Below are 24,235 nucleotides of genomic sequence, written 5' to 3' on the forward strand. Positions count from 1 at the left end.
CTTGGTAACTCGCCAGATATCTAATTGCTAAGATCATTTTACAATTTAAAAAGAATACTTAGTATGCCAGCGAACGTCTAGACTTTCTCCTGAGTCGCCGGCACGCGCTGATTTTATACTGTATATATAGTACATATATAGTATACAGACTGCATGCAGATAAGGATGAAGTTCAGTTCGGCGAGAGTTCATTGATGGGGTTGATGTACATATGTTTTCCACTGGCCGATAAGCCGTATTTACCCCAATATAAAGCCCATTTTTGTTGGTTTTCATTTTATTTATTTAATACTAAAAATTGTAACTTTGATTTCGTTTTGTATATCCGTTTAATTTTATTGATTTGTTGTAGTTTTAGTTGAATTTTACTTCTTTCTGCTCTTCAGTTATCAGTTTTATCGTTATATTGATATAGTTAGGTATATGTAAAGTATATAACACTATTTGTTGTGGTATTTTGTCAACTACTTTCCAGTTCTTGTGAATTTTTGTTTATAATTTTGTCGCCTGGCTTTGCTCAATGGATCAACAATGAATGAAACGATGAAACGCAATCAATAAGTGCAAATCAAGTTGAACACAGAACACATAACACCGAAGACTATAGACTGTTGACTGTAGAGTCTTGCTCAATGGAAGCTGAACTTGATTTATTTGAATTAAGTATACGCACTGAGCGAGTGTGCTCGCTAATTAATTGCGTTCGAAGGAGTTTCGATCGTTCTCGCCGCCCAAGGTCAACAAATCATTACCGTCTGCTTTCTGTCTGGGCCCAAAAGTCGTTGGCATTCGCACGCTGAATTGATAAACGCCAAGAGTCTTTCTTTGCACATTTCCACATTTATCAAATCGAACTGACAGGGCAGGGCATTGAAATTAGCTGCTATTGACGAGGGGGTTCATTATACTACCGCCCCGATGAGTCACTTAAGTGGGGGGCCCAGTTGTTTGAACGGTAATTCGCACGAGTTCCACACTTATTGGTCAATCAGTTAACACCGAACTCTGCGCAGGCCAAGTCTAGACTTTGGCCAACAATGATGCTCTCCATTTGCGTGTATAAATTTGTATAAACTATTTTAGATATCTTATAATTTGTGCCTTCGCTTGCCATAACATAATACGCAATTAACTCTAGACTTGCCAATTTTTTAAGATTCGAGGCTGTTGGAGGGAATTTGCTTATCTTTCACATCTTTTCTTTTCTTGGGGGAAATTTGACTTTCTCGGGAATGTTTGCTATATTTAAATGTCTGTTAACTGCTGCTGATTTTTAATACTGCCCCTCCCCCAGCAGCCTCCTCTTTTAGCCGCAAACATATCATTATATATATATATAAATGTGGTACATACATTACATAATCATAATCATTAATTATCGCGTAGAACAAAAAATTCTAATAGTTCTGCCAAAGTCGGGAACAAAACTTAAGCATTACATACATACTTAGTGTTTACATAACAAAGTTTTGTGACATCATTTTCGACATTCTTAAAAGCTACGAATCCTACTTTTACATAGATCTCTTATTTCTCTCGCTGTTTTTTTTAATCGGTTTGTCATGATAGGCAAATCAATGGAATTACAAAAAATTAAGTTAATTAAGTTAATCGGTCTTAGTTGCGATAAGTAACAAACCTAAGCACTGAGGACGTCATGCTAACAAATGATAATAAAAAATTGTCATAGAATACGAAACGCAATTGAAGCGAAAGTAAATGTATAATATTGCACATGGAAAACATGGTTCAACCTGAATAATTGTATTGTTTGTGAATAATTGTTGTTAATCGTTCGAAAGTCGATGTCCAAATCGAAATCGTTTTTCGCGACAAGCTGCCAAATATGGGTTAAATTAACCATAGAAATCATATAATTGTATTTTGTTTGTTTTGGGGATAATGACAAGTGTTACTGTTAACTAAGTAGAATACCGTAAGTAGTGTGAATATCGTAGTAGTTATCGTAATATCGTTCTTAAACGGGGGAAATTGTGGGCCCCTTTCTCGTGGTTCTTTCACATATCGTTTTAAACTATTTTTAATAGTTATATATTGGTTTCTCAGTTTCTCATCCTGCATTTGGCCACGCTTGTTACTTTGTCTTTCGCACTTGGTTTTATTTTAGTTATCGTTTTAGATTTAGATTGGTTTAGCTTACTGCTTACTATACGAGAGTTACAAAATTCATTCCAGACAACTATGTGTTTGAGTGTTAATATCATTCTACAGGGATGAAATCATAATACAAATCAAGTGGATAAACCAAGCATATTCCGCACACTTTAAACAGGTGTGGGTGTTGATTAAAATCGTTTTTTTTTTTTTTGTTTGTAGCCAAGAACAATTGGATTCGCTTAAAACTTACATTAAAAGTGGTTCACAGGATGCGTGGGTTGGGAAATGGTTTTGTTTTTCCCTCAGGGGGTTTACATAAAATTCATTGCATTGCATATGTGCCATACATCTAGGGGATATCAAAATGCCAATCTCCTAACTCCAATCCATCGCATCGCATCGAATCGGATTAGTTGCCGTATTGATTAATGTACAGGGGTGTAAAATACTCTCACAATATCGTTTCAATTAGGATTTAAAATAAATAAATATGAGTGTGTTTCGATTGCAAAACATAACAGTAATAAAATTATTGCAAAAAAAAAAATTGATTATAATAATCGTAATAAAATATCCACATATCGTAATAGTAGTAGTACAATTTTAACGAATATTATACATAACTAATATTGTAATGGGATTGCAACTATTCTGCCCTCTTTCTCCTCCTACTTCTCCCTTCACTCGATGCTACTCCCTCCCTTTCCGTTTCCGTTTCATGATCACAGGCCCCTCATATATATAAATATATATAAATCGCCTACAACTTTTACCCACCCATATAGATTTGGGTGTATCCTGTACTTCCCTCTCACTCGCTGATTTTCTCCTGGTTGTGGCTATTGGTTGGTTAGGATATGCTAGATCTGATCCATCTGTAGGTTATGTGGAGAGCTCCGTGCTCCCGCGCCTCACCATATTCAGATCATTGAAGTCGATCTCGGTCGATTCGATCGATTGGATCGAGGAGCTGCGCAGTTTGGCGCCCGGAAATTTGCCACGACTTTTCAATGCCGTCAGCTGCAGTAAATCGAAAAGATTTATTAGTTAAATAGTTCGTTAAAAAATAGTTATAAAATACATACGTATAAAATACGATTACAAGGCTAAAGCAGTTGCTAATTTTGATCATGCGGCATTTGAAAATTAGACATTTTTACTTCAAATGAACATAACTTTCAAATGTAACTATTATACCAAGTATCACAAAACTTATAAAAAAAGCCGCCTTAAGTGCTTTAACCTAGTAATTAGAAAACAAGTAACATAGATCCGACTACAGATAAATCTTATTTAATGTCCGTGTAGTGGAACGTGTCTTAAATACCTTATTGATTAGTGTGCTGTAAGTGTGTCTGTTAGATAAGAAGGCATGCGAGCGTGCAGAAAATTAATAATATTACAAAATGCATTTCGATAAATCATAGCTATAGAACACTCCATAATCCATAGCAAGGTCGCAACAAACTCGTGTCAAAACAGCATCATTCTCATGTCAAGACCAACGATTACAATACGTCATTACAAGTACGCAAAACAAATAACAGAGGCTTTCGATTAAAATCAAGCCGACACCTTCCACATGGCACCATCAGTCAATCTTAAAGCGAATGCTACTCGGAGTCATTGACCCACATCGAAATAAGTGATATAGAATCGATCGGAACTAGAAGGTATTCCATATAAAGGTTCGCGTACAAGCTCAAAGCTCACAGAAAGCTTTTTTTCAAAATTCGGAGAGATGTACACTATGCAGCACGTCTAAGGTACAGTAATAATAATATATTATTTTATGCTGTATAGTTTTGAGCTCTAAAAGTTATTATGCGTAAGTGAATATGGCTTACTAAAATCGACTTTCGGATGAACTACGATGAACTAGCAATACAAAAATGGTTAACTGGGGGGTCATTCATGCATTTTCAAACTATGGAAATGGGATTCAATGGCGAGGATTCTAGGGACTACAGATCGTGCGAACGAACTATGGGATGGATGGTAGGGTCAACAGCAAATGCTACAGATACGCAATGATTAAAACTACTGAGTTTTTTTGTTTTTGAGCAGTTTCATAGAGACCTGGGTTGAGTTGGTAGCTTGGCCTGCTGCTTGACTTTTGAATTTCTTTAACGTTTTCGGGAGTTGAGTGTGTGTGTGTTTGTGTGTGGCAATATAGATTAGAGGATAATTGTGGCTTCTTGACTTTCAAACTGGGTTTCGGTAATTTGCTTTTTAAATCTTCTTTTTTTTTTGTAATTTTCATAATTTTGATCGTTTTGTTTCGTTATCAATCAATTTCGTGTGTTTTCGTGTTCGGGGGCGGTGTTAAAATGAGTTTAGCTTATCCATTTCCACGGCTCAGTGTCGGGGCTGGTTATTGGCGTGGGATACTATGGAGCAAGACCAACAACGCATTGTATTTTTTTGTTTTTTTTTTTTTTGCGTGTGAAAGAGAAATTCAATGAGAAATACAAGATTATTATCTTGGCTTACGGAATGGGTTTTCAAAATTAGCCAACGAAAATTAAAAACAAAACGTACAATAAAATCCCAGAATAGCAATTATAAATGGGTGTACAGTAAAGCACAGCAAACTCAAAAATTCTTTAGTTTTTTCTTTTAAATTAGTATATATATGTATATTTTGCTATTTGAGCATAGCAATTGCATAGCAAACAGATTTGACTCGCGCTCAGCTAGCAAACCAAGCATATTTATAGTGAAAATCCGCTACAGGAGGCCACAGCGTGCTCCTCCAGATTGGAAACGTGTCTCTGATCTGGCAACTGGTTTAGTCAGTTGGGTGGGTGGACATAAAATGAGTGGGTGGGACGTGTTAATATTGAATGTCTGCTGCTGCTGGCATTTGAATGAACTTAAAACCAAACCGAAACCGAAACCGAAACCAAAAGCAGTGGGGGATTAGCGACAAATGCTGTGGGCATTGCAAGTCATCCCGCGCTCACCTCCGCCTTCATGTCGGCCAGCCTGTCCTGCAGGTCGCGCACCTTGTCCGAATCATCCAGATTCGCGCGCAGTTCGCCCTCGGCGAGCATTTCCGAGTTCTATAATTTAGTAAAAATCAGTAATTTCAGAAATGTGCAAACAAGTTATCAAATGCAGTGAATAAATACCTTGGTCTCAAGTCGGGAAATTTCCTGTTTCAGTTCAGCCACCGTTTGGCTTTGCTCGGTGAATTTGATTTTCACATTCATCAGCTCATCCTTCATGCGAGATTCCAGATCCGAGTATCTAAAGATGAATTCATATATATATAACGTGACATGGCTCGTGAAAATAATGCAACTAACCTGTGTTGCTGTTCACGCGCCTTGTTGGACATGTCCTTCTCCCGGGTCACGGCCATTTCGAGCTCCTCCTTCAGCTTCTTGTGCTCCTCGTCCTGCCGCCTCAGCTGATTGGTAGACACTTGGACTTGCGTCTCCAGCTCCATGACCTTGAGCCGCAGCTCCTTGAGCTCGGTGAGCGTCTCCATCTCGCGTATGCGCGTGGTCATCAGCTCCTCCTCGAGCTTCTGCGTGTGCTCGCTGCTCTTGGAGCTGTCAAAGAAGTTGGTCAGCAGCTTCTTGGGCGTCGAGTCCACAGCGTTGGTGGTGCGTTCGCTTTCGCTGCGCTGATTCTCGGCCAACTGACGCTGCCACTGGCTGCTCAGCTCCTGCACCCTCTGCTTGAGATCCTTTAGCGAAAGCGAGGCCTCGGCCTCGCGAAGTTTACTAGCAATCAGTTCATCCTGCAGATGAGCCACCGAATTGTCTGGCGTCGTTTCCCGCAGCGTCTTCTTGTCCTCCTCCAGCTCCTCGACCTTGGCCTTGAGGTTCCTGATCTGATCCTCGCTTTCGGCCAGTCCCTGACGCACCTTCACTAGTTCCTCCAGCAGACAGGAGACCATCTCGTCGCGCTGCTTCAGCGCCTCCTCCTTCATGCAGAGCTCGTCAATGGACGACTGCCGGGAGTTATTCTAAATGTCAATCGATAATGGGATTAGTTGAGCTGTTTTATGTTAACATTAAAGGATTTTGGGCATGCAGAATGTGAGTTGTTAGCTATGAGACAAAAAAGTCTACAGGGTTAAGAAATCGCATTATGTACTTATCCTAGATTATAGTTTTAATTTAAAGCGAAGTACGATTTCCGAATTAAATGTTATTGAATACTCGCTGGGCGTACTGATTACAAATACGATATTCTATTTATGTATTTAGGGCAAAGCAATAAACATGCAAAACAACAGAACGGCAGAGTTATTGTATTGTACATTCAAACTACAAAGCAAGGTTGCGTGAACAACTCACGAGATACTTACGCTGTCGATGGATACGTTCTGTATGTGATTTGAGAATTTATTTTGGATTTATTTGTTTTCATATTAAAGCGAACAATTTGTGTGTGTGTATTTTGAAGCACCACAACCATAAGAAATCAAATAAAATAGAAAAGAATACAGAAGATTAGCAACAGATTCCGTTTTAGTTACAGGACAAATGACCGAGACATGGGATCGCATATCGCCGAAGCCAATTGGGCTGTTCACCCAACAATACTCACATTCTCCTGCAGCCGAAGACTCAGGCCGCGCACCTCCTCGTTGGCGTTTTCCAGCTGATGCGAGACCTCCAAGTATGATCGGCGCAGCTGCATCAGCTCCGTCTGAATGGCATAGCTGTATGGGAAACAGGAAAACAACCAGTTTATATATGCATTGATAAACATATTCCAATTGCCTACCTAGTTTCCTCCTCCTCAGCTCGGGAGACCTGACCACGCACCAGGCGATCGGCCAGTTCGGCGCTCTCGGCCTCCAGCAGCTCGTTGCGCTGCTTCAGCAGGCAGTTCTCGCGTCTCAGTCGCCGCAGCTCGGCCATCTCCTCCTGCTCCTTCTTCTTGAGGTCCTGGTACTCCTTCTCCATCTTCTTCATACGCTTGGTATTCAGCTTTATGGAGTACGCTAGACTGAAGAAGCCCTCTACATCCGCCTCCACGCGACCGGGCAGCTCCTTTTGGAAGAACTTAAGCATGGCCTCCATGTCCAGGCAGAGCAACGTTTCCTTGCCGGTGAGCAGCAGGGCCAAGGCCACCTTGAAGATGAACTCCATGCCCTCGCTGAGGAAGACGTCCATGATGCGACAACTTAGATTGACATTCAGAGTGGTCGTGTATAGGGTGAGGAACCAACTGGAGGCGTACATGGTCGTCTGGAAGCCCTGCTGCTGGAAGTGAATGTGCATGTCGGGTATTTGCTCCTGCACCAGATTCTCCAGCTGGTACATGCACAAGCCCAACTCCGACATGGAGGGCTTGAACATGTGCCGCATCCGATGTTGCTGCATGATCTGCACGAGCACAGCGAATGCCTCCTCCTCGGGCATTTGCATCAGCAGCAGGCCCACAATGAATCCCGAGCCCTGGCAGTAGCCCACCTCGCGATCGTGCAGGGAATACGCTTTGATCACATTGAAAAGGGCCTCCTGTCCGGGTCCATCCTTCTCCTTGAAGAACTCCACCTCGGGATAGGTGCGGGCAATGTCCCGCCGTATGACCTTCTCGCAGGCACTGGTCGCCTTGATGTACTCCGCATACTGCTTCTTGTCGCCCTCGGACGCTCCACTCAGCTGCTGCCACACGATCGCTCGGAAGTGGTGTGGAATTCCACGACGCACCAGCTCACTGACGCAGGGATTCTTTCGTTTCAGTGCTCCCTCCCAGTCATTGAGGATGGTGGCCCACGTCGTCCAGATGTCCTCTTCGGCCACCGAATTTCCACCTGAAGCGAACACACTAGTTAGTCATCGAGCTCTCTTTGTTTAACCACTTGCTACTACATATTATGACATATATTACCCAGGTAGTGGAACATAACATATCACAGTTTAGCTTGTAATTTTGTTAATGTGTTTAGTCACCGATTATTAGTCAGCTTGTCACCTAGTCACCTAGCCACCTATTCACCATTTAGCTATCTCACATCTCGGATCCCTTATCGATAATATCTATTAAAGTGGATTTTGCTTTTGGTCGTTAAAATAAAATGATAAACTTTAACCCGAACAGAAAACCAGATAGGATATACCGAGTATTTAAACCTTGGTAAGGTAATGCCACTTGAAGATCCACTACCACTAACTCATACTTACTCGATGAGAGGCTGATCTGACTCGTGTCCGAGTTCTTGCGACTGTGCGTGGAGTGCAGTGAGTTGAGGGACTTGGCATCGCTCTCGATGAGCTTGTTGGCCGCCTCCAGCTTGGCCAGCAGATCCATCTCGGAGGTGGGCAGGTTCTCTTCGCCGGGAAGTGCGCCGCCCTTCACGTCCATTTTCGCTTGGCTCTCGGCTGATGAGGCAGTGGTCGTTGTGGTCAGGGTCATCTTCTGACACAGAACGACGTTCTCCGATCTTTGATCTCAGTCTATACTCCCCTCTTTCACTATTTTGCGTCCCTGGAACACCCTTTTTCCTCGAATTCGATTGCTTCAATCTGTAGTGCTCCTGATACTGATCCTGTTCCTAATCCCGAATCGTGGTTAATAGTTCTTTGCTGCTTCTCTAAAACCGCCACATGGTGCTCCTAGTTTCGCAAACTGTAAGAGAAGAGTTGGAAAATTGTGTTGTTAGTTAATTTGTCAATTGAGTTAGTGGCTGGCTGGCGAAACTGAAGTTACCGGAATTCGAGAAGCCAGCGAAATGAACTCCTCTCGAGATCTGGCAAGTGCCACATAATGGAAATACTACAAAATACTATATATGTACATATATACATATATATTAAACAAATAGAAGCGCGAGTGCAAAGTATTCCACTCTGTTTGCCAGCCTCTGTGTTTTTGTTACCCTCTTGTTTTGTTTATTATTCGTGCGCCCTACAAAACCCGTGCTTATAAAGGGGGTTAGAGGGGGGAAGGCGGACCAGAGGGGGGTGTGGGGTTTGGACCTGCAACTGAACAATGGAAAAAGTTGTCAGGGCTTTCTGTTGATTGCCTCTAGGCGGCAATTTCTTTGCGGCGGGTATGTTCAACTTTACCACGCAACTAGATCAAGTTTAACTTTCTTCTTTTTCGCTCTCAATAAAAAAAGAGCAGCGAAAATGCTTAACAAATAAGGTAATTAACTGACTTAGAAAATAAGTAGTTAAAATTAAAGCAGAACTTAGAAATGCAGCCATTAATTAGAAATATTGTCTTATAAAACATAAAAAAACATGACAAGTGAAATAATATAAACTATATTCACTGAGAACACCATATTCTTATCAAGAATTTCCGACTTTTCTGGCTGTCGCGACAAAAACATAATAAATCCAAAGGAAGTTCAAACTTGTTACAAGAAACGCATCAATTATCAATTCGGAGAGAAAAGATAGAGCCACAAAGAAGGCAGAAAAGAAACAAGACAATAAAAGGCGCAATTTTAGATTGGTAATTATTAAGACTCAATTTTGATAGCTTCCACATTCTTCGGCGGTTTTTTAATCAATCAGTTTGGTTTTAATGCAGTAAAAAACTGCGGATGATTTTTTTAATTTTCAGTGGAAGTAGGACGCTTTTATCAACGTTCCGATAATCGAATATTATTGCCGCAGTTACTGTTTTCTATTAATCCGACATTCCTAATTAAACTATTCCAAGGAAATGTTTTAATTGGTGTATCTATGGATTTGGAACATTTCGAATTTATCAAGTTTCATTGTATCAAGAGGTATGTGATCTTATCTAAAGGTATCAAAATTTGATAAATGCTGATAAACAAAGTTGTCATTTATAAAAATATACAACGAAAACTAGCTTATTTTAAATGTAACCTTTTCTTTTTGTGTGCACTATTTGCCGTTCCTAATGGATACACTTGTAGTCCATCAGCTGGCTCTTAACCCCCTTCCAAGCCAGCTGTTCATATCTGGCGGCACTCTGAGCCGCCTTTGGGATTGCGTCTGCTCCGTCTGGCCATTATCTAATGGACTCCTCTGGCCAGACAATGCCACGCCCCCAGCCCCCCCACCGCCCACAGATGGCTGCTCCTGCCCCCCCAATCGGTGTGGTCTCAATAGAACTGAAAGGCAAAGTAAATTCAAACAAATATGTAGGTCAGGAAACGATAAACAAGCAAGCAGCCAATGGAATACTTTTCGACTTTTCGTGAGCAAGTGCATTCAGATGTATGTTTGTATGTTTATAGATATGTGTGCGTTGCAGTTGCACCACTTGAGTGGTTCCCTTTTCAAATGATAAATCAAAGTTTTTAAGCTTTTGAGACTAATGAACGAGTTATAATTACCAAAGTGGAGTGTATGTTATTGCCCCTACTGCACTGTCTGCATTGCTCCTACTTTTTTTTTTTGGTCTGATTCACTTAGGTGCGAACGCAAAACCTTCCATGAATCAGTGAGAAAACGTTTTAAGCCCATTAAATATTCCATTTTGGCGTGTCTTTTCTTACAAGGCATATCTCTCAATTTAGCTACAGTAAAATACGGGTAGGTACGTCCACTTGCGTCAATATTATTGACTTAGCGAAACTTAGGTGTGTTTAATTTGGAAAACTGAAAACAATTTTATTGCCTTTTTTAAAAGGTTTGTTTAAAGCGAAGGAATGGTTGCCACTATATGATCAAAATGGAAAAATATATATATTTATAATACAAAAGAATTTAAATCTTAAATGAAATGTAATATTAAAATTTTGAGTTACTTTGCTTCAAGTTAAAATCATACATATAGCTACTTAATTATTCGTTTAAAATTCATATCACTTTGGGTGTTTTTTTCGTATTACCACTGTACTTTGTATGTGTCCAGGAATGACCGTGGCCAATATCAATAGACTGTACAATCTTTATTTCGCTTACTGATATCGATAAACGCGCAGTTTAAAAGCAAATAGAAAATATTAAAAGAAAAAAATACAATTTGTGCACCTGCCAGAGGCAAACAACAAACAAATTTGATTATTCTGAAGAAATTGCGATTTATTTATGGCAAGCCTGTAAAATCGCAAATTGACATAAACATATCAAGTAGATCCAAAACCAACACCTGCCAGCCGATTCTACCGAAATGGTTACTTACATTATTTTTTTTTTTTTTTTTTTTTTGCCATTTAAGAGCGTTAAATGTGACACTTTGGGTGAATTGTGATTCGGTGAGTCACTGGGAGACATGATAAGCGATAAGATCTGAGGACCAACGTGACGTATACGCAACATGTGCCGCAATGCCCCTTCTCCACTGCCTATTACTCACATATCCCACGCAAAATGATCGATTAACACAATAGACAGCTCACACACACACACACACACATGTGTACAGAGAACTGTTGGGGTTAAGTGCCGTTTTATTGTCTATGTAAGCAAACAATTGCATTGTCGGTACATTGCAAAAAGCTGGCACATGCACAGTGGTCAAACAAATTCGTGACTTCTTCACCTTTTCTATTGTATTTCCCTATTTTATTATACTAGTCCCAAAAATTCAATATTTAGCAACAAAAGTCCAATAATAATACATGTACATACATATACATATTTATTATGCATTGATAATGCATTTGATTTGAATAGTAACCCAAAAATGCAACACTGCTACGCCCAAGGCAAATACAATTTATCGACTGATCACTGTACCTAAAAAAAGACCTCAAAAATGCAACATTCCCACATCCCCAAACGCACAATGCCAAAAAGCTCGCGTTCCCAAAGTCAAAGGCAAATTGTTCAATTGCAGAAGTGCACTGAGAGAAAAGCCCCCGCGGCCAAGCAAGTCAAAAAATAAAAGCAAAGTGGAAATGATAAAGACTTGGCGCAAAGGCAGCCCACAGGTAAATATCTCATCGATACGATACGTGTTGATTAGATTTCGACATGACATACAAAAAGCCAAAAACCCACAAGTGTATGTGCGCTGATGTGTGTGTGAGAAAGTAAAAAGCAAAGTAAAAAACAACGGCAAAAGCAAAGGCAAAAGCAAAGGCAAAAGCAAAGGCAAAAGCAAAGGCAAAAGCAACAGCCATACAGTGCAATCGTAAAACCAAATCTCCATTGAAAATAAGGTTAGTTCACCCTCGCGATTCAGAGTTTCAGTACGAATTGTCGTGTCAAGCGCACAGGAAGCGATCGCAACCCGGATCGGATTGGATCGGCCGGATCGAGCCGCCATATGTACTATATACACGCACATATACATCTATATATATATACCTATATATCGCAGACTTTACCGTGAACAGCGTCGATCGCATGTGGACAAACAATTAAATGTAATGCCAAACCAAAATAGTAAATAGTTAATAGCGAATAATAATCGGCAGTCGGGTCGAGCTATCAACAAAAAAAAATTAATAATAATAACCCTTAATACGTAAACATCGCAATGGAAATTGCCAAATAAAGCGTAAATAAAATAATACAATTCCGTATGCCACAAATAAACAATAAACAAGACAGCGCTATCAACATTCAATGTGCATAGTTTACACAAAACACTATACGTTTCTATATAAATTAATAACTAATAACTGCAACAATAAAAACTTAAATTCTCTTGTGCACTCAGATATAAAAAAATATTTCTTTTAAGTATGAGCAATAAAAAAAACTCAGTTCTATATTGTTTGTTACTTTATTACTCCATTTCCGAGCAACACAAAGAAAATGATAAAACAATGAACAAAAATTGTTATTAACAAATGTCAAAAGAAAGAAACTTAATCATTAACTGGTTTGCAAACTCCACAAAAAGTTAACAAATTTATTTTCTTAAAGTGTAATTTAAGGAGTTTATTTTGGTTACCATTCAAGTGAAATCATCACCAATCGCGGCGCATATAAATTTCAACACAAATCCGAGGGAAATAGAAATAAATGTATATATATAGTAGATATTATTTACTGGAACAAAAACCAGTTTTGAAACTCAAATTTCACATAGATGGAATACAAATAATGATAGTAAAAGCCAACGCACAATAAACAGCGAAATAAACGAGTTTTCAAGTTGGCAATTATAATGTGTTTTTTGTTTTGTTTTTTTTTTTTTTCTATTTTTTGCATGTGAAGACAAGGTCAAAGAAGCGCTAAAAAGAGAAGTTAAGTCGAAATAAACACGAAGATACCAACGAAGTTATGACGGCCAACACAGCGACGTCGGAGGAAAATCTGCTGGGAAAAGGTGGACAGCCGCATGAGCCCTCCACGCCCACCTCGGATACGGAAGTGGGCGGCGGCACGCCCACGGAACTGAGCGAGATCTTCTTCGTAGACAACAGTCGGCGCAAGCAGAGCATCAAAATCCAGGTGAAACTGTGTCCGGAAGGCGTTTACCTGCGTCGCGAAACCGACGAAGATGACCACATCTATGAGCAGCTGATCAGGATCGATGATATCATAGGTTCGCGCTACGGACCGCGTTTGAAGAAACGAGCCCGGGGCGGTCTAAACTCCTGCCGCAATCCAAATGTTCCGGGCCAGGAGGCGGATCCGGAACCGGATAGCGATAATAGCGCCTACTTGTACATCTATGCGTACTTGAAGAAGGAGAAACCGTTGCGGCGTGTCCAAACGCTCAGGATTCTACGCTTTCGTTCGAGCAATGACTATGGGGTGAATCTACAGACCGCCGAGTTGTGGCATCATACGATTCGAAGGCACAAGCGTGGCAATGGCAGCAGTTCGCCCGCCGATTGTGGCAAACAGTTGCTCATCCTACTGAATCCGAAATCCGGTTCGGGCAAGGGGCGTGAGCTCTTCCAGAAACAAGTGGCACCCTTGCTGACGGAAGCAGAGGTGCAATACGATCTCCAGATCACCACACATCCGCAGTACGCCAAAGAGTTCGTGCGGACCAGGAGGGATCTGCTGGAACGCTATTCGGGCATTGTGGTTGCCTCCGGCGATGGTCTGTTCTACGAAGTGCTCAATGGGCTGATGGAGCGCATGGATTGGCGCCGAGCCTGCAGGGAGCTGCCGCTTGGCATCATACCATGTGGCTCCGGGAATGGTCTGGCCAAAAGTGTGGCCCATCACTGCAACGAACCGTACGAACCGAAGCCCATTCTCCATGCCACCTTGACCTGCATGGCGGGCAAAAGTACACCCATGGATGTGGTCCGAGTGGAGCTGGCACCGCGGGACAAGCACTTTGTGATGTACTCCTTCTTGTCGGTGGGCTGGGGTCTGATAGCCGACATCGATATAGAGAGCGAGCGATTGAGATCGATTGGAGCGCAAAGGTTTACGCTGTGGGCCATCAAGCGATTAATCGGGCTGCGCAGCTACAAGGGACGATTGTCCTATCTACTGGCCAAGGGCAAGAAGGAACCACCAGTGGAAGCGGCAAAGGAGGCGCGAGAGATGCCTGCAGAATCAGACCAACCGAAGCGACCGTCAACCGCTGTTGCAATCCGTTCATCTCTGCCTCTGAATGCCGGGGAATTCCATGATCTACCCGAGGAGGAGGAGGTGGAGGAGGTGGAGGAGGAGGCGGTTTTGGATGGAGAACAGTTCGCCGATGCCATATCCCTGGATCGTTCGGTTTATCGCCAGCATGCCGACAGTTGGCACTCGGCCATGTCCAGGCGAACGGCATATTACTCCCTGGGCGGACCCAGCATGCGATCCAATCGCAGCCGGATGAGCATTAGCCAGCGGATCGAGGCGGCCAATGCGGAATTCGCTGAGAGGGTGCCAACGGGCACCATTCCGGGATTACAGATGCCACTGCCCAGCAGCGAGGGTTGGATCTGCGAGGATGGTGACTTTGTGATGGTCCATGCCGCCTATACGACCCATCTCTCCTCCGACGTTTTCTTTGCGCCCGAATCCCGTCTGGACGATGGCCTCATATACCTGGTTATCATCCGGAGTGGCGTTAGTCGCCATCAGCTGCTCAATTTCATGCTGAGCCTAAACACAGGCACCCATCTGCCCATCGGCGAGGATCCGTTCATCAAGGTGGTGCCCTGTCGGGCATTCCGCATCGAGCCGAGCAGCTCCGATGGCATCCTGGTGGTGGACGGCGAGCGGGTGGAATACGGACCCATTCAGGCGGAGGTTATGCCCGGCCTGATCAATGTGATGACCACCAGTGGTCAGTAGTGGAATTTTTAATCCGTGTGCTTTGCAAAGACGAGATACATTCGAAGAATGTCAACATTCAATGGCTTCTTTAGATCAAACTTAGTTTATAAGAAGCTCACCTAAAACTTGTTGCCTTTCCATTAATAATACTTACTAAATTCATACCTTTTTTTATCTGCTAGGAACTTATTAGGTGGTAAAGTTGACAAAAGTTCTATTATCTCTGTTTCTATTGTTAGTGAAAACCCATTCTCATGGCTCTGAAACGCAATCTGTAATTTTTCCATCCGCCCATGTATCAAAAGAAAAAGGAACTTCACACTATGCACTTAAGTAGTTGGTTATAAGTTGTTTTCTGATATTTTTTTTTTTGTCGTTATTAATCGGTCGATAGTGTTAATTATTTTAAGAACCATACGTAGACAAATAAACCAAAATGCTATAAAAAAAAATGTGGCAAAAGATTGTGCGGGTACAAGGGCTACTGGTACCTTGCAGGTGTTTTGTTGCCTTGGAAACGACTGATTGATTCTATTGCATATTTAGCAAATTCGGCTTTGCAAATTTGCAAATTCACAAATACACTGAAAAAATGTGGGAATTCGCCGCTCATCCGGTTGCATGGCGATCTTTATCGATATTGGGACCCCAAAGTTGGGGCCTACGAAAGCACCAACACGAAGGCAAATGGAAACGCACCTGGTCGATGTTCAAGTGGGGACTTCATACTTGTGTTAATACAAACACCGATTGGCCAGATTAACCCTGACTGAATAGGAAAAAACAAAAAAAAAAAATAAAACAAGCAAACCGATTGCTAGGGATTACGGTTACCCAACCAACCAGATGGAAAATTAACACCTAGTAATCGTGTGTAAACACTAAAGGTCAAGTTGGTCAATTTGTGGCGATGATGTAGCGCTAATCCATGGAGTTCATAGATATGTAGTTACCTAATTAATCAGGCTAAACAATAAAACATCATCAAATATTAACTATTTGATATAGAAATTCTATGAAAATACGCTCATGCGAAGACAAGACTTTCCTTACTGAATTGAAAAACACAAAATGCGATAGAAGTGACCCATTTTCCCCAGTACAGTGTAATTACGCAGCCTTTCCTTTTCTCTTTTATATCGCACACATCAGGTGGAATTATCTTTGACAGGCACTAAAACAAGTTGAGCAAATAAACACTCTTTGATAAAATTACATTCGAAAATGGTAATAAACTGGTAGATAGACCAAAGACCAAACGCTCACACATCCAGAGCGGTTTCTTCATTGATATTTGGCTCAAAAGCGCTTATGTAGACGAGTCTAATGCGGATACACTGATAACAAGTTTAGCTCTTATCATTCACACACACACACACACGCGTTAAACGGCTTGAAATACTAAAATCAAACTTGAGGTATACTTTTAGGCCATACTAGTTACTGTTTTTGATTTGTTATTAACAAATTACTGTTGACGTCACAGAGGCACGAACATTTTAACCCGATTTCCGATCAATGAAAATCAATAGGTATGTGTGTTGGTTTACGCTCATTCAAAGTAGTCATACTTTTAGGCGGTACCATTTTTGTGACAGTGCGACATGGATATATGGAAACCAACAAGTTTACCTACACATACTTACATATAGAAACTTTGATTTCGTTATTTTGAAATATATAATGAAACCATAAAATATGAATTTATATATGATGCCATCTGCTATATATTCAAGTGGTGTGCTTTGCGGGTGACCACTGTACCACTAGCATGTATATTTTTGTGCTGAATTGGCAATCCAGTGACATTATTTCACTGCCACTATCAATTCAACGCAAAGATAATTGCGACAACAACAACAACAAATCGAGCGAAAATAATGCCAGCAGACAAGTGTACATACATATGTACATCCATATGTATAGACGGAATGAATAACGATAACTAATTGTAGTCACAGTCTGTTAACAGATGTTTACATTCCGCTGGTGGACTTTAATTAATGGATCTTAAATTAGACAGAAGAAGCAAACCATAAGTTTGCAGCTTAAACGACAGAGGACACAACATATAGTTTGTGCATATATGTATGTACATTGTACATCTATACATTTACATATATTTCTTGCATGGTCTGCGAGTTGGGCCCCTTAATTATTAACGCCCACTGTGGGTTCTAAGACCTCTCAAGTTTCTACAGCCTTAAGCTTGAGTGCATATATGTATGTACATATAAAAAAATTATATATATATATATAAATACATATTTATGTACCAGCACATAGAGTGAAGAGTGAAGTGGCATGTGTGTGCTGGCAGATATTTCTGCACTATTTCCAGTCTAATTCATTCATAAAAAGTTCTTCACATTTCGCTTTTTTACTTCAGCTTCTTGGCTTTAAGTCGCTGGCTTCGTTGGCTTTTATGAGAATCGTTAGTTCCGAGCCGACTCATGGTTTTGGCATTATAAATATATGCATTATGCATACATATATGCACGACCGTTAGAATCGTCGGCAGCCCGCAGATGGAAAAGGCAAACAAAGAGTATAAAAAACACCATCACAATTTCCGATTCGATTCGCGGGGTATTTCAAACCAATCGCTCGCTTTGTCGCAGGTAAGTTTTTTTTTTTTTTTTCAGCCAGATTTTTTGTGACTCATGGCATTTGGGATGTACAGTATGTATATTAGGTATTTCCAAAACTTGTTTTGCTCACCCTTTCACTATCGATTTCTAAAATATCTGTTTTTAAATACTGTTTTGTATTCAATTGCTTTAATTCATGGGAAGATCGTTTAGACTCAAAAACTTGCAATCAAAACATTTGCGTTATTAGCAAGAATATTTAACTATCAATAAATCTTATATGAAATAACTCAGACTTAGAAATTGTATCAGATTCGATTGTACATCCTATTTGGAAAGTTTCTTTTCCAAAGTAGAGCATAGAATATAAACATTTATAATAATCTTTGTGCCAGCCACATGGCAGTGTTATTTTATTTTATCTCAGCGGTTTACTTAAATTATACATCTGTTGCGACCGCAGTCACATCTGCTCCACATCTTTTGCCGACAGCCTGTCGCGCGTATGACCCATTTGAATGGACTCCACTGTACCGGGGCAGCGATTAGTCAGAAACCTGATGGTGAATGCTTTAGCTAATTTTTGTCCGTCTCTTTTTGACTCTTGCCACTTTCGAACAAATCACAATTTGCTTATTTCGTGTTTTTATTTCACTTTGTTTTGTTTTGTTTACGAGTTTTGTTTGGTTTTTTGTGTGTGATTTCTGTTTCATTTTTTTTTTGCCGGACAATAATGAATAATACATGGGTGACCGGGGCGATAGCATTTAGCGAAGTTCATTTGTTGTCTTGCTAATTTGCGCACGCACACACGCCGCATTTGCATTTGCATTTGCATCTGCAATTTGCATTTGCATCTTTTAATGCAACGAGTCACGCCCCCGAGCCAAATAGTACCACTTGGCACACTCGCGTCCATGGCTATAAGGCACATAAATATGCACACAGCCAGTGCGCTGATTAGCCTGTTATCACATCATAGCTTGGTTGGCTTAGAAACTCATTTATTCATAGGTTTGAAATATGAAAGTGTAGATTTATGCAAGTTCGACTTTAAGCAAATTGAATGCAACTAGTATCACAAATTTCTCAACGGATATGTTGGTTATAAACCCATGGGATGGCAGCAAATCCTAATCATACGTCTGACCCGTATAAGAATGTTCCCTAATATCACAGCAAAGTTGTTGTGCTTCGCTTGCGCTTGCTGTCCCCAATGTAATTTAAGCCCAATCATCAAAAATTCAAGAGTGCCACGCCCACGCAACCCCACGCCCAAACCGCCGCCCACTTGTGTGTACATGCATATAGATACAGATACATTTACAGATACACAACACCGATACATATAGAACCAAGCCCTGAGTTGGCCAACTCTCATTAACCCAATTTGAATTGTTGACTCGCTGGCTATCTCGCTCGAACGCACGCCAATCGAGCCCTTGGCAATGGTGTGACGTCAGTCACAGTAAACACTCGATAATGAAAGCTGCCTAAATTATTCACATATTTTTGCGACCCCCTTTTTTTAATAGTTCAAATATTTGAAACATTTGGTTAATATACAATGGGTTTAAAAAATTATTTTATTTTGAAACAATGTTCATTTTAAGGCATAGCTAGGGTTTCACTTAAGGAGCGACCACTGTCCCTGGGTGGCAATTACAGAATGCATTTACCTGTCTGCTTGCCACAATTAGTGGAAATGCCAATGTGGCCACGTACATACATACATAATTCCCAAGTGTCGCCCCAACTCGAACTCAATTTCCCATCTATCGCCACGAATTCTAAACAAGTGAAAAACAAATGCAACAGTGGAACTGATAGGCCGTAGTTACCCATTAAAAACCAGAAGCAGGAAGGGCCAAATAGAAGGCACAGGGGGGTGTACGATGCCTATACGATAAGAATTCGACGATTTCTTCAATCAGTCGAAAGACGCACTCCGCTCGAGCACAATTCAAGATTTGAGAACAATGAAACTTTATCGCGCAAATTACATTTACAGATGCAGTCAGAAAAATAGGTTAGTTTAGTGGTTTCATATAAATTCTAAATCAGCTTTTATAATTGCATAATAACTGAATAAATGGTAAGTTTGCAAGTGAAATACACTTTAAATTGTATAGTTTACATTTAATTTATTAGTTATATTTCAACAGCTTTTGTAGTGCATTTGAGTGGATCGAAAGGGGCGGCACGATGAAATAAAGTTTAGCAAACTGAAAATATGAAAAAAAGGGGAAAAGCAGCGGCCAGATGGAATTATGAAATACAATTCCCCTGAGTTTTTTTTGGCCAGCCCACGGAAGCCCAACTCCCAACTCCCAAACTCATTAACATAATTTATTTAGCACATGATGTTGTATGCTACTAGTACACTTGAAAAAAAAAAAACAGCTGAGATAACGCAGAGTAATATTTTAGCTGTTTTTTGTTTTTTCATTTCAGTACTTAATGAGATGATCACGAAAAGCAATGACCTTTTAACTTAATCATTTCAATTAGCAATCAATTTAAATGTCAAGTTCAATTCCAAAAGGGATTGTTACGACACGATTCGAAATAATACATCTCCATTTACAGTGTACTCGTACAATTGTTGTTTCAGTTTCCATTGGCTAAAATAAGTTCCCAGTAGCATTCACAAGTGCTTCAATAAAAAGTGTTTTCAGCGCAATATTCGAGCCGTTTTGGATTTCAACACAGCCGCAAGAAACCGAATCCGAAACCGAGACTAAAACGGAAATTGAAATCGAAATGGAAATGAAAATGGAAACAGACGAAACTCCTTCAGTTTCCAACAATAATAAATAGCAAAAACGATATGTGTCTGCAATTGCTGTTGAATGACTGAGTGAAAAAATATAGGGAACGGCAAACAAAAACAAAAGCAAAAAAAACCTCAACAAATCAGGAAAGAAAACTGGCTGGCTGAAGAAAACAACAAACAAACCGACATTGTTGGCCAAACTGTAAATTCATTGCTTGAAATCTGGAATTCGACCAAACACACAGTGGCTGTTGACTGACACAAACAAAGGCAACCATATCAATGTAAATACAAAAAGTACACAAATTATAATAATAAACAATATTTCTGGTTCAACTGATAGAAAAATAAAGTAATTATTTCGCACTTATCGAGCATTCACTGTGCCCCGAAATACCAGCACGTCTGCATTGGAGATTGGCACACATATCGGTATCGCCACTACCGCTTCTGTTGTTACCTGCTTTTCTATGCTTTGGGGGAGGTAAATCAGGTAAGCCTCCAGTTGGCCAAGTGGCCACAATAGCTTGGCCACGACTGTGTGGATGCTGGATGCCGCCCCATTGTTGTTATTTTCGATATTTCTCGGCGTTACATATGTATGTGTGGGTTTTATGCTGTGGAAGCTATTGCCTCTGATTTTACATAACGGCACTTTTTGCTTCGCCAGAAAGGGACGGCTAACAAAAGGTAGCTGCGCAATCGCAAGAGACGGCATGAGGTTGTCAAACTTTTTCGAAAACATATTTCAACGGAAGTAACGAAATGCCAATAAAGTAAAGCCACGCTACATGGATACTTTTCGTTGAGCACCAAGAAAGGTGGCAGCTCGATCATGAACTTGACTCCAATAATTAGTATTCGCTTAAACAAGTAATTACAGATATATTTTAGAATTTTAAATGCACTTAAAATGTTAACAAAATCGTATTTATTTCGGAGTCTTTTTTTTGCACAGTGATCACTGTAATTTCACAGTTGGCTTACTTAATTTGCGTTTAGTTTTGTTGCGCGAAAACGTGTTGGCAAGCGCTTGGTATGATCCGTTAAAAAATATGTATACACACATAAATACAAAATAAACGCCGATAGGGAAACAGACTCAAGTGCAAATTATTTTTGACATATATTTTTTGCGGCTTTGCGGCGAAGGTCGAAAGCTCGCGCGATCCAAATGGGCAACATAATAAGCAGCAACAAACAACCGCCAAAATATCATAAAACAATGCAAATAATGAAACATGGCGAAAACACTTGAGCAGATAGTTGAAAAACCCGCTAAACGCAAAAAGAATTCCGTTTGAAATAACCCAAAAAAAGTATCTTGACTTTTGTTATTTATCATTTTTTTTTTATATATGTATATTTGTTTTTTTTTTGTTGGCCAGAGAAGGCAGAATGAAGGCTATCCTGCCCCAACCTTCTCCAGATAATGACGGATGATACACCAACACACCCACGCGCTCTGCAAATTTATGATCATAATTAACATGACGATGACTTTCTGCTCCATGTGCTCCACTAGTTTTAATGCTCGTGATTTAAATAAATAGCACAACTGAAATTTGAATAAGCACGCAACAATCCCCGCGCACAAAAAAAAAACAAAAACAAAAGACTTGAGGGCGATGGGTCGAGTACAGCAGAGGTCAAAAGACTATGGCTTCATTTTCAAAGCAAAGTAAAGTACTGTAACTATCTGCCTTTGGGCATCTTTAAGATCTCAATATCATTTAGCAAAAACACCTCAGTTGCACGTAGATGTAATCTACATACGGATATAAATCTTATCACGACCGGCAGATAACCAAGAGTTCAGCCATCTTTAAGCTAGTTTCAAGGAAATTCGCTGCAGCGAGTTTGTTTTTAATGCAATGAAATTGTTAAATTAACTGTATTCATATTAAACCAACAACACAAGGTTGACGTAAGCTTAATAAGCTAGTAACTTACTATTTTACTACCAAATTATTGCTAATTTTTTCACCCCCACTGTTCGTTGCGTCTATGTGGGCCATGTGCAAGGTGGCAACGCTGCCTGCAAGGTGTCGCCGAGTTGGCAATGCGCAGGCGCAGAGCGAGCTAGAGCGAGATGGAGCTATGCACAGTGAACATTGAAGAACAATGCAGCTTGTGTAAAGTTGTCTGAGGTTTTTAGATTTTATTTTTAAATATTACTAAGCCATTAGTCGTTATTAATGGTTTACTGAAGAACGGACGTAGACTTATTATTTCCATTTTCTAACTGACAAATAGTTTCTCCACCCCTCGATTGCTGAATTTTCCCACTGTGCGTTAGGCTCACAAAAAGTGGGTGGAAAGCAAAGGAAAGGAGAGCAAGACAAGGTTACAACAGAGCAAGAACAACAACAACAACACCAACAACCAGTGGCAGGAGCAGCTGATGCGGTGGGAGTGGAAGAGCAAAGCGAATTGGAAAGAGGAATTGGGAAAGGGAAGCGGGCAGTGGGAAATGAGCAATGGGAATGGCAATAGGAATGGAAATGGAAAAGGAAGGAAGAGCAGGACTGCCCTGTTGTCATTGTTGTTGTTGCTCAGCGAAGCTGCGAAGAACGATGATGAATGATGATGGACAATGAGCGATGAGCAATGGACAATGGACGCTTTTAATTACATTAATGCGCGAAATTTAAGCATACTAAATTTGTTGTACCCGTTTTTCTTTTGCTGCTTCGCTAATTTGTAAAAAAAAGGTAGCAACTCACACAGACACACACACGCGAGCAGAAACCCACACAGACAGCGAAAGAAAGTTTCTGTATTTTTTCTTACTCCACTTTTTTCGTTGATAATGTTTACACACACACGTTCAGTTATTTTACGGAAGAAGAAGTGAAGATGATGAAGAAGAAGAAGAACGACACATAAAATATAAATAAAGATGCTGGAACTCACCTTTGCTGCTGCTTCTTCGGCCACTGTGAATGAACCGTTAGGCTGGAACAGGGGGTGGTGGTGGTTGTGTTAGTGCGCTGCTGCGCTGCTGTTGTTGATGTTGCGGCAGCAACAAATTGCCGTTGTTTATCGTTTTTTTATCAGCGATTCGTTTTCAATCAGCTAGACTTTTCCACATCCGACCAAATCAATATGTCGCGATCAACTCGTATCCGATCGAGAATCGTTTGCATTAACTTTACGCGACAATTTTGACGACACTACCGAACTTTTTGCTGCTGTAAACGTCACACAAACACACACACACACACGCACAGGCAATTGCACACACCTCAGCAGCAGAAATTTTTTACCCTCGCTCTCTCTCTACCACTATACTGTTCTGTATGACTTTATTTTTATTTATTTACTATTACTTTTTGTAAAGGGACTACTTTAATTCAATCACTCGTTATACATCGACCGAATATTGCACTGGAAAAAAATACAGCGTTCGTTCGACGACGGTGAATTCACGAATGTTTTTTTTTTCGCCCACTGGCAGTGTGACCGTCGTGCAAAAGCTGAAATGAGCCGCTAAATAAGTAGCACCATATACTAGAATTCTCAGAAACGCAGATAACCGATAGATTAGTTTCTACTGCACTATCGATTATCTAAACAATACAAAAAATACCAATGATAGCTGTTTAGCTTGGACTCAAACCTGTACAGTGGGCTACAAGTGCTGTTATTACATGTTTGTAAAT

At 40.4% G+C, this 24,235-nt stretch overlaps 2 protein-coding genes across 7 annotated transcripts; one reads left to right on the top strand and one right to left on the bottom strand.

Annotated features, from left to right (window-relative positions):
- Nucleotides 1-622: 622 nt before the first annotated feature.
- On the bottom strand, nt 623-24,028 carry LOC6619861 (ecotropic viral integration site 5 ortholog). 5 transcript variants are annotated; one of them, XR_004362542.1, is made up of 10 exons: nt 23,487-24,028; nt 8,271-8,715; nt 6,865-7,900; nt 6,685-6,799; nt 6,443-6,460; nt 5,430-6,097; nt 5,253-5,370; nt 5,085-5,183; nt 4,198-4,508; nt 3,054-3,138 (listed from the first exon to the last, which is right to left on the bottom strand). XR_004362542.1 is itself a non-coding variant. In XM_032725605.1 (9 exons), the coding sequence occupies exons 2-9, from the start codon at nt 8,500-8,502 to the stop codon at nt 3,001-3,003; spliced, it is 2,424 nt and encodes an 807-aa protein (XP_032581496.1). In that variant the 5' UTR covers nt 8,503-8,715; nt 23,487-24,027; the 3' UTR covers nt 623-3,000. The 5 variants fall into 5 exon arrangements, 3 of the variants coding, with proteins under 3 accessions (XP_032581496.1, XP_032581497.1, XP_032581498.1); XM_032725605.1 differs by lacking the exon at nt 4,198-4,508 and having other exon boundaries at nt 623-3,138; nt 23,487-24,027; XM_032725606.1 differs by lacking the exons at nt 4,198-4,508; nt 23,487-24,028 and adding an exon at nt 10,406-10,488 and having other exon boundaries at nt 623-3,138.
- Nucleotides 12,193-15,365, top strand: LOC6619863 (sphingosine kinase 2). 2 transcript variants are annotated; one of them, XM_032725608.1, is made up of 2 exons: nt 12,193-12,287; nt 13,185-15,365. In XM_032725608.1, exon 2 carries the CDS (start codon nt 13,251-13,253, stop codon nt 15,219-15,221), a length of 1,971 nt encoding a protein of 656 aa, XP_032581499.1. In that variant the 5' UTR covers nt 12,193-12,287; nt 13,185-13,250; the 3' UTR covers nt 15,222-15,365. The 2 variants fall into 2 exon arrangements, with proteins under 2 accessions (XP_032581499.1, XP_002044076.1); XM_002044040.2 differs by having other exon boundaries at nt 12,200-12,385.
- Nucleotides 24,029-24,235: the final 207 nt, after the last annotated feature.

The sequence above is a fragment of the Drosophila sechellia genome, chromosome X (genome assembly GCF_004382195.2).
Source record: "Drosophila sechellia strain sech25 chromosome X, ASM438219v1, whole genome shotgun sequence".
Taxonomy (NCBI): Eukaryota; Metazoa; Arthropoda; class Insecta; order Diptera; family Drosophilidae; genus Drosophila; species Drosophila sechellia.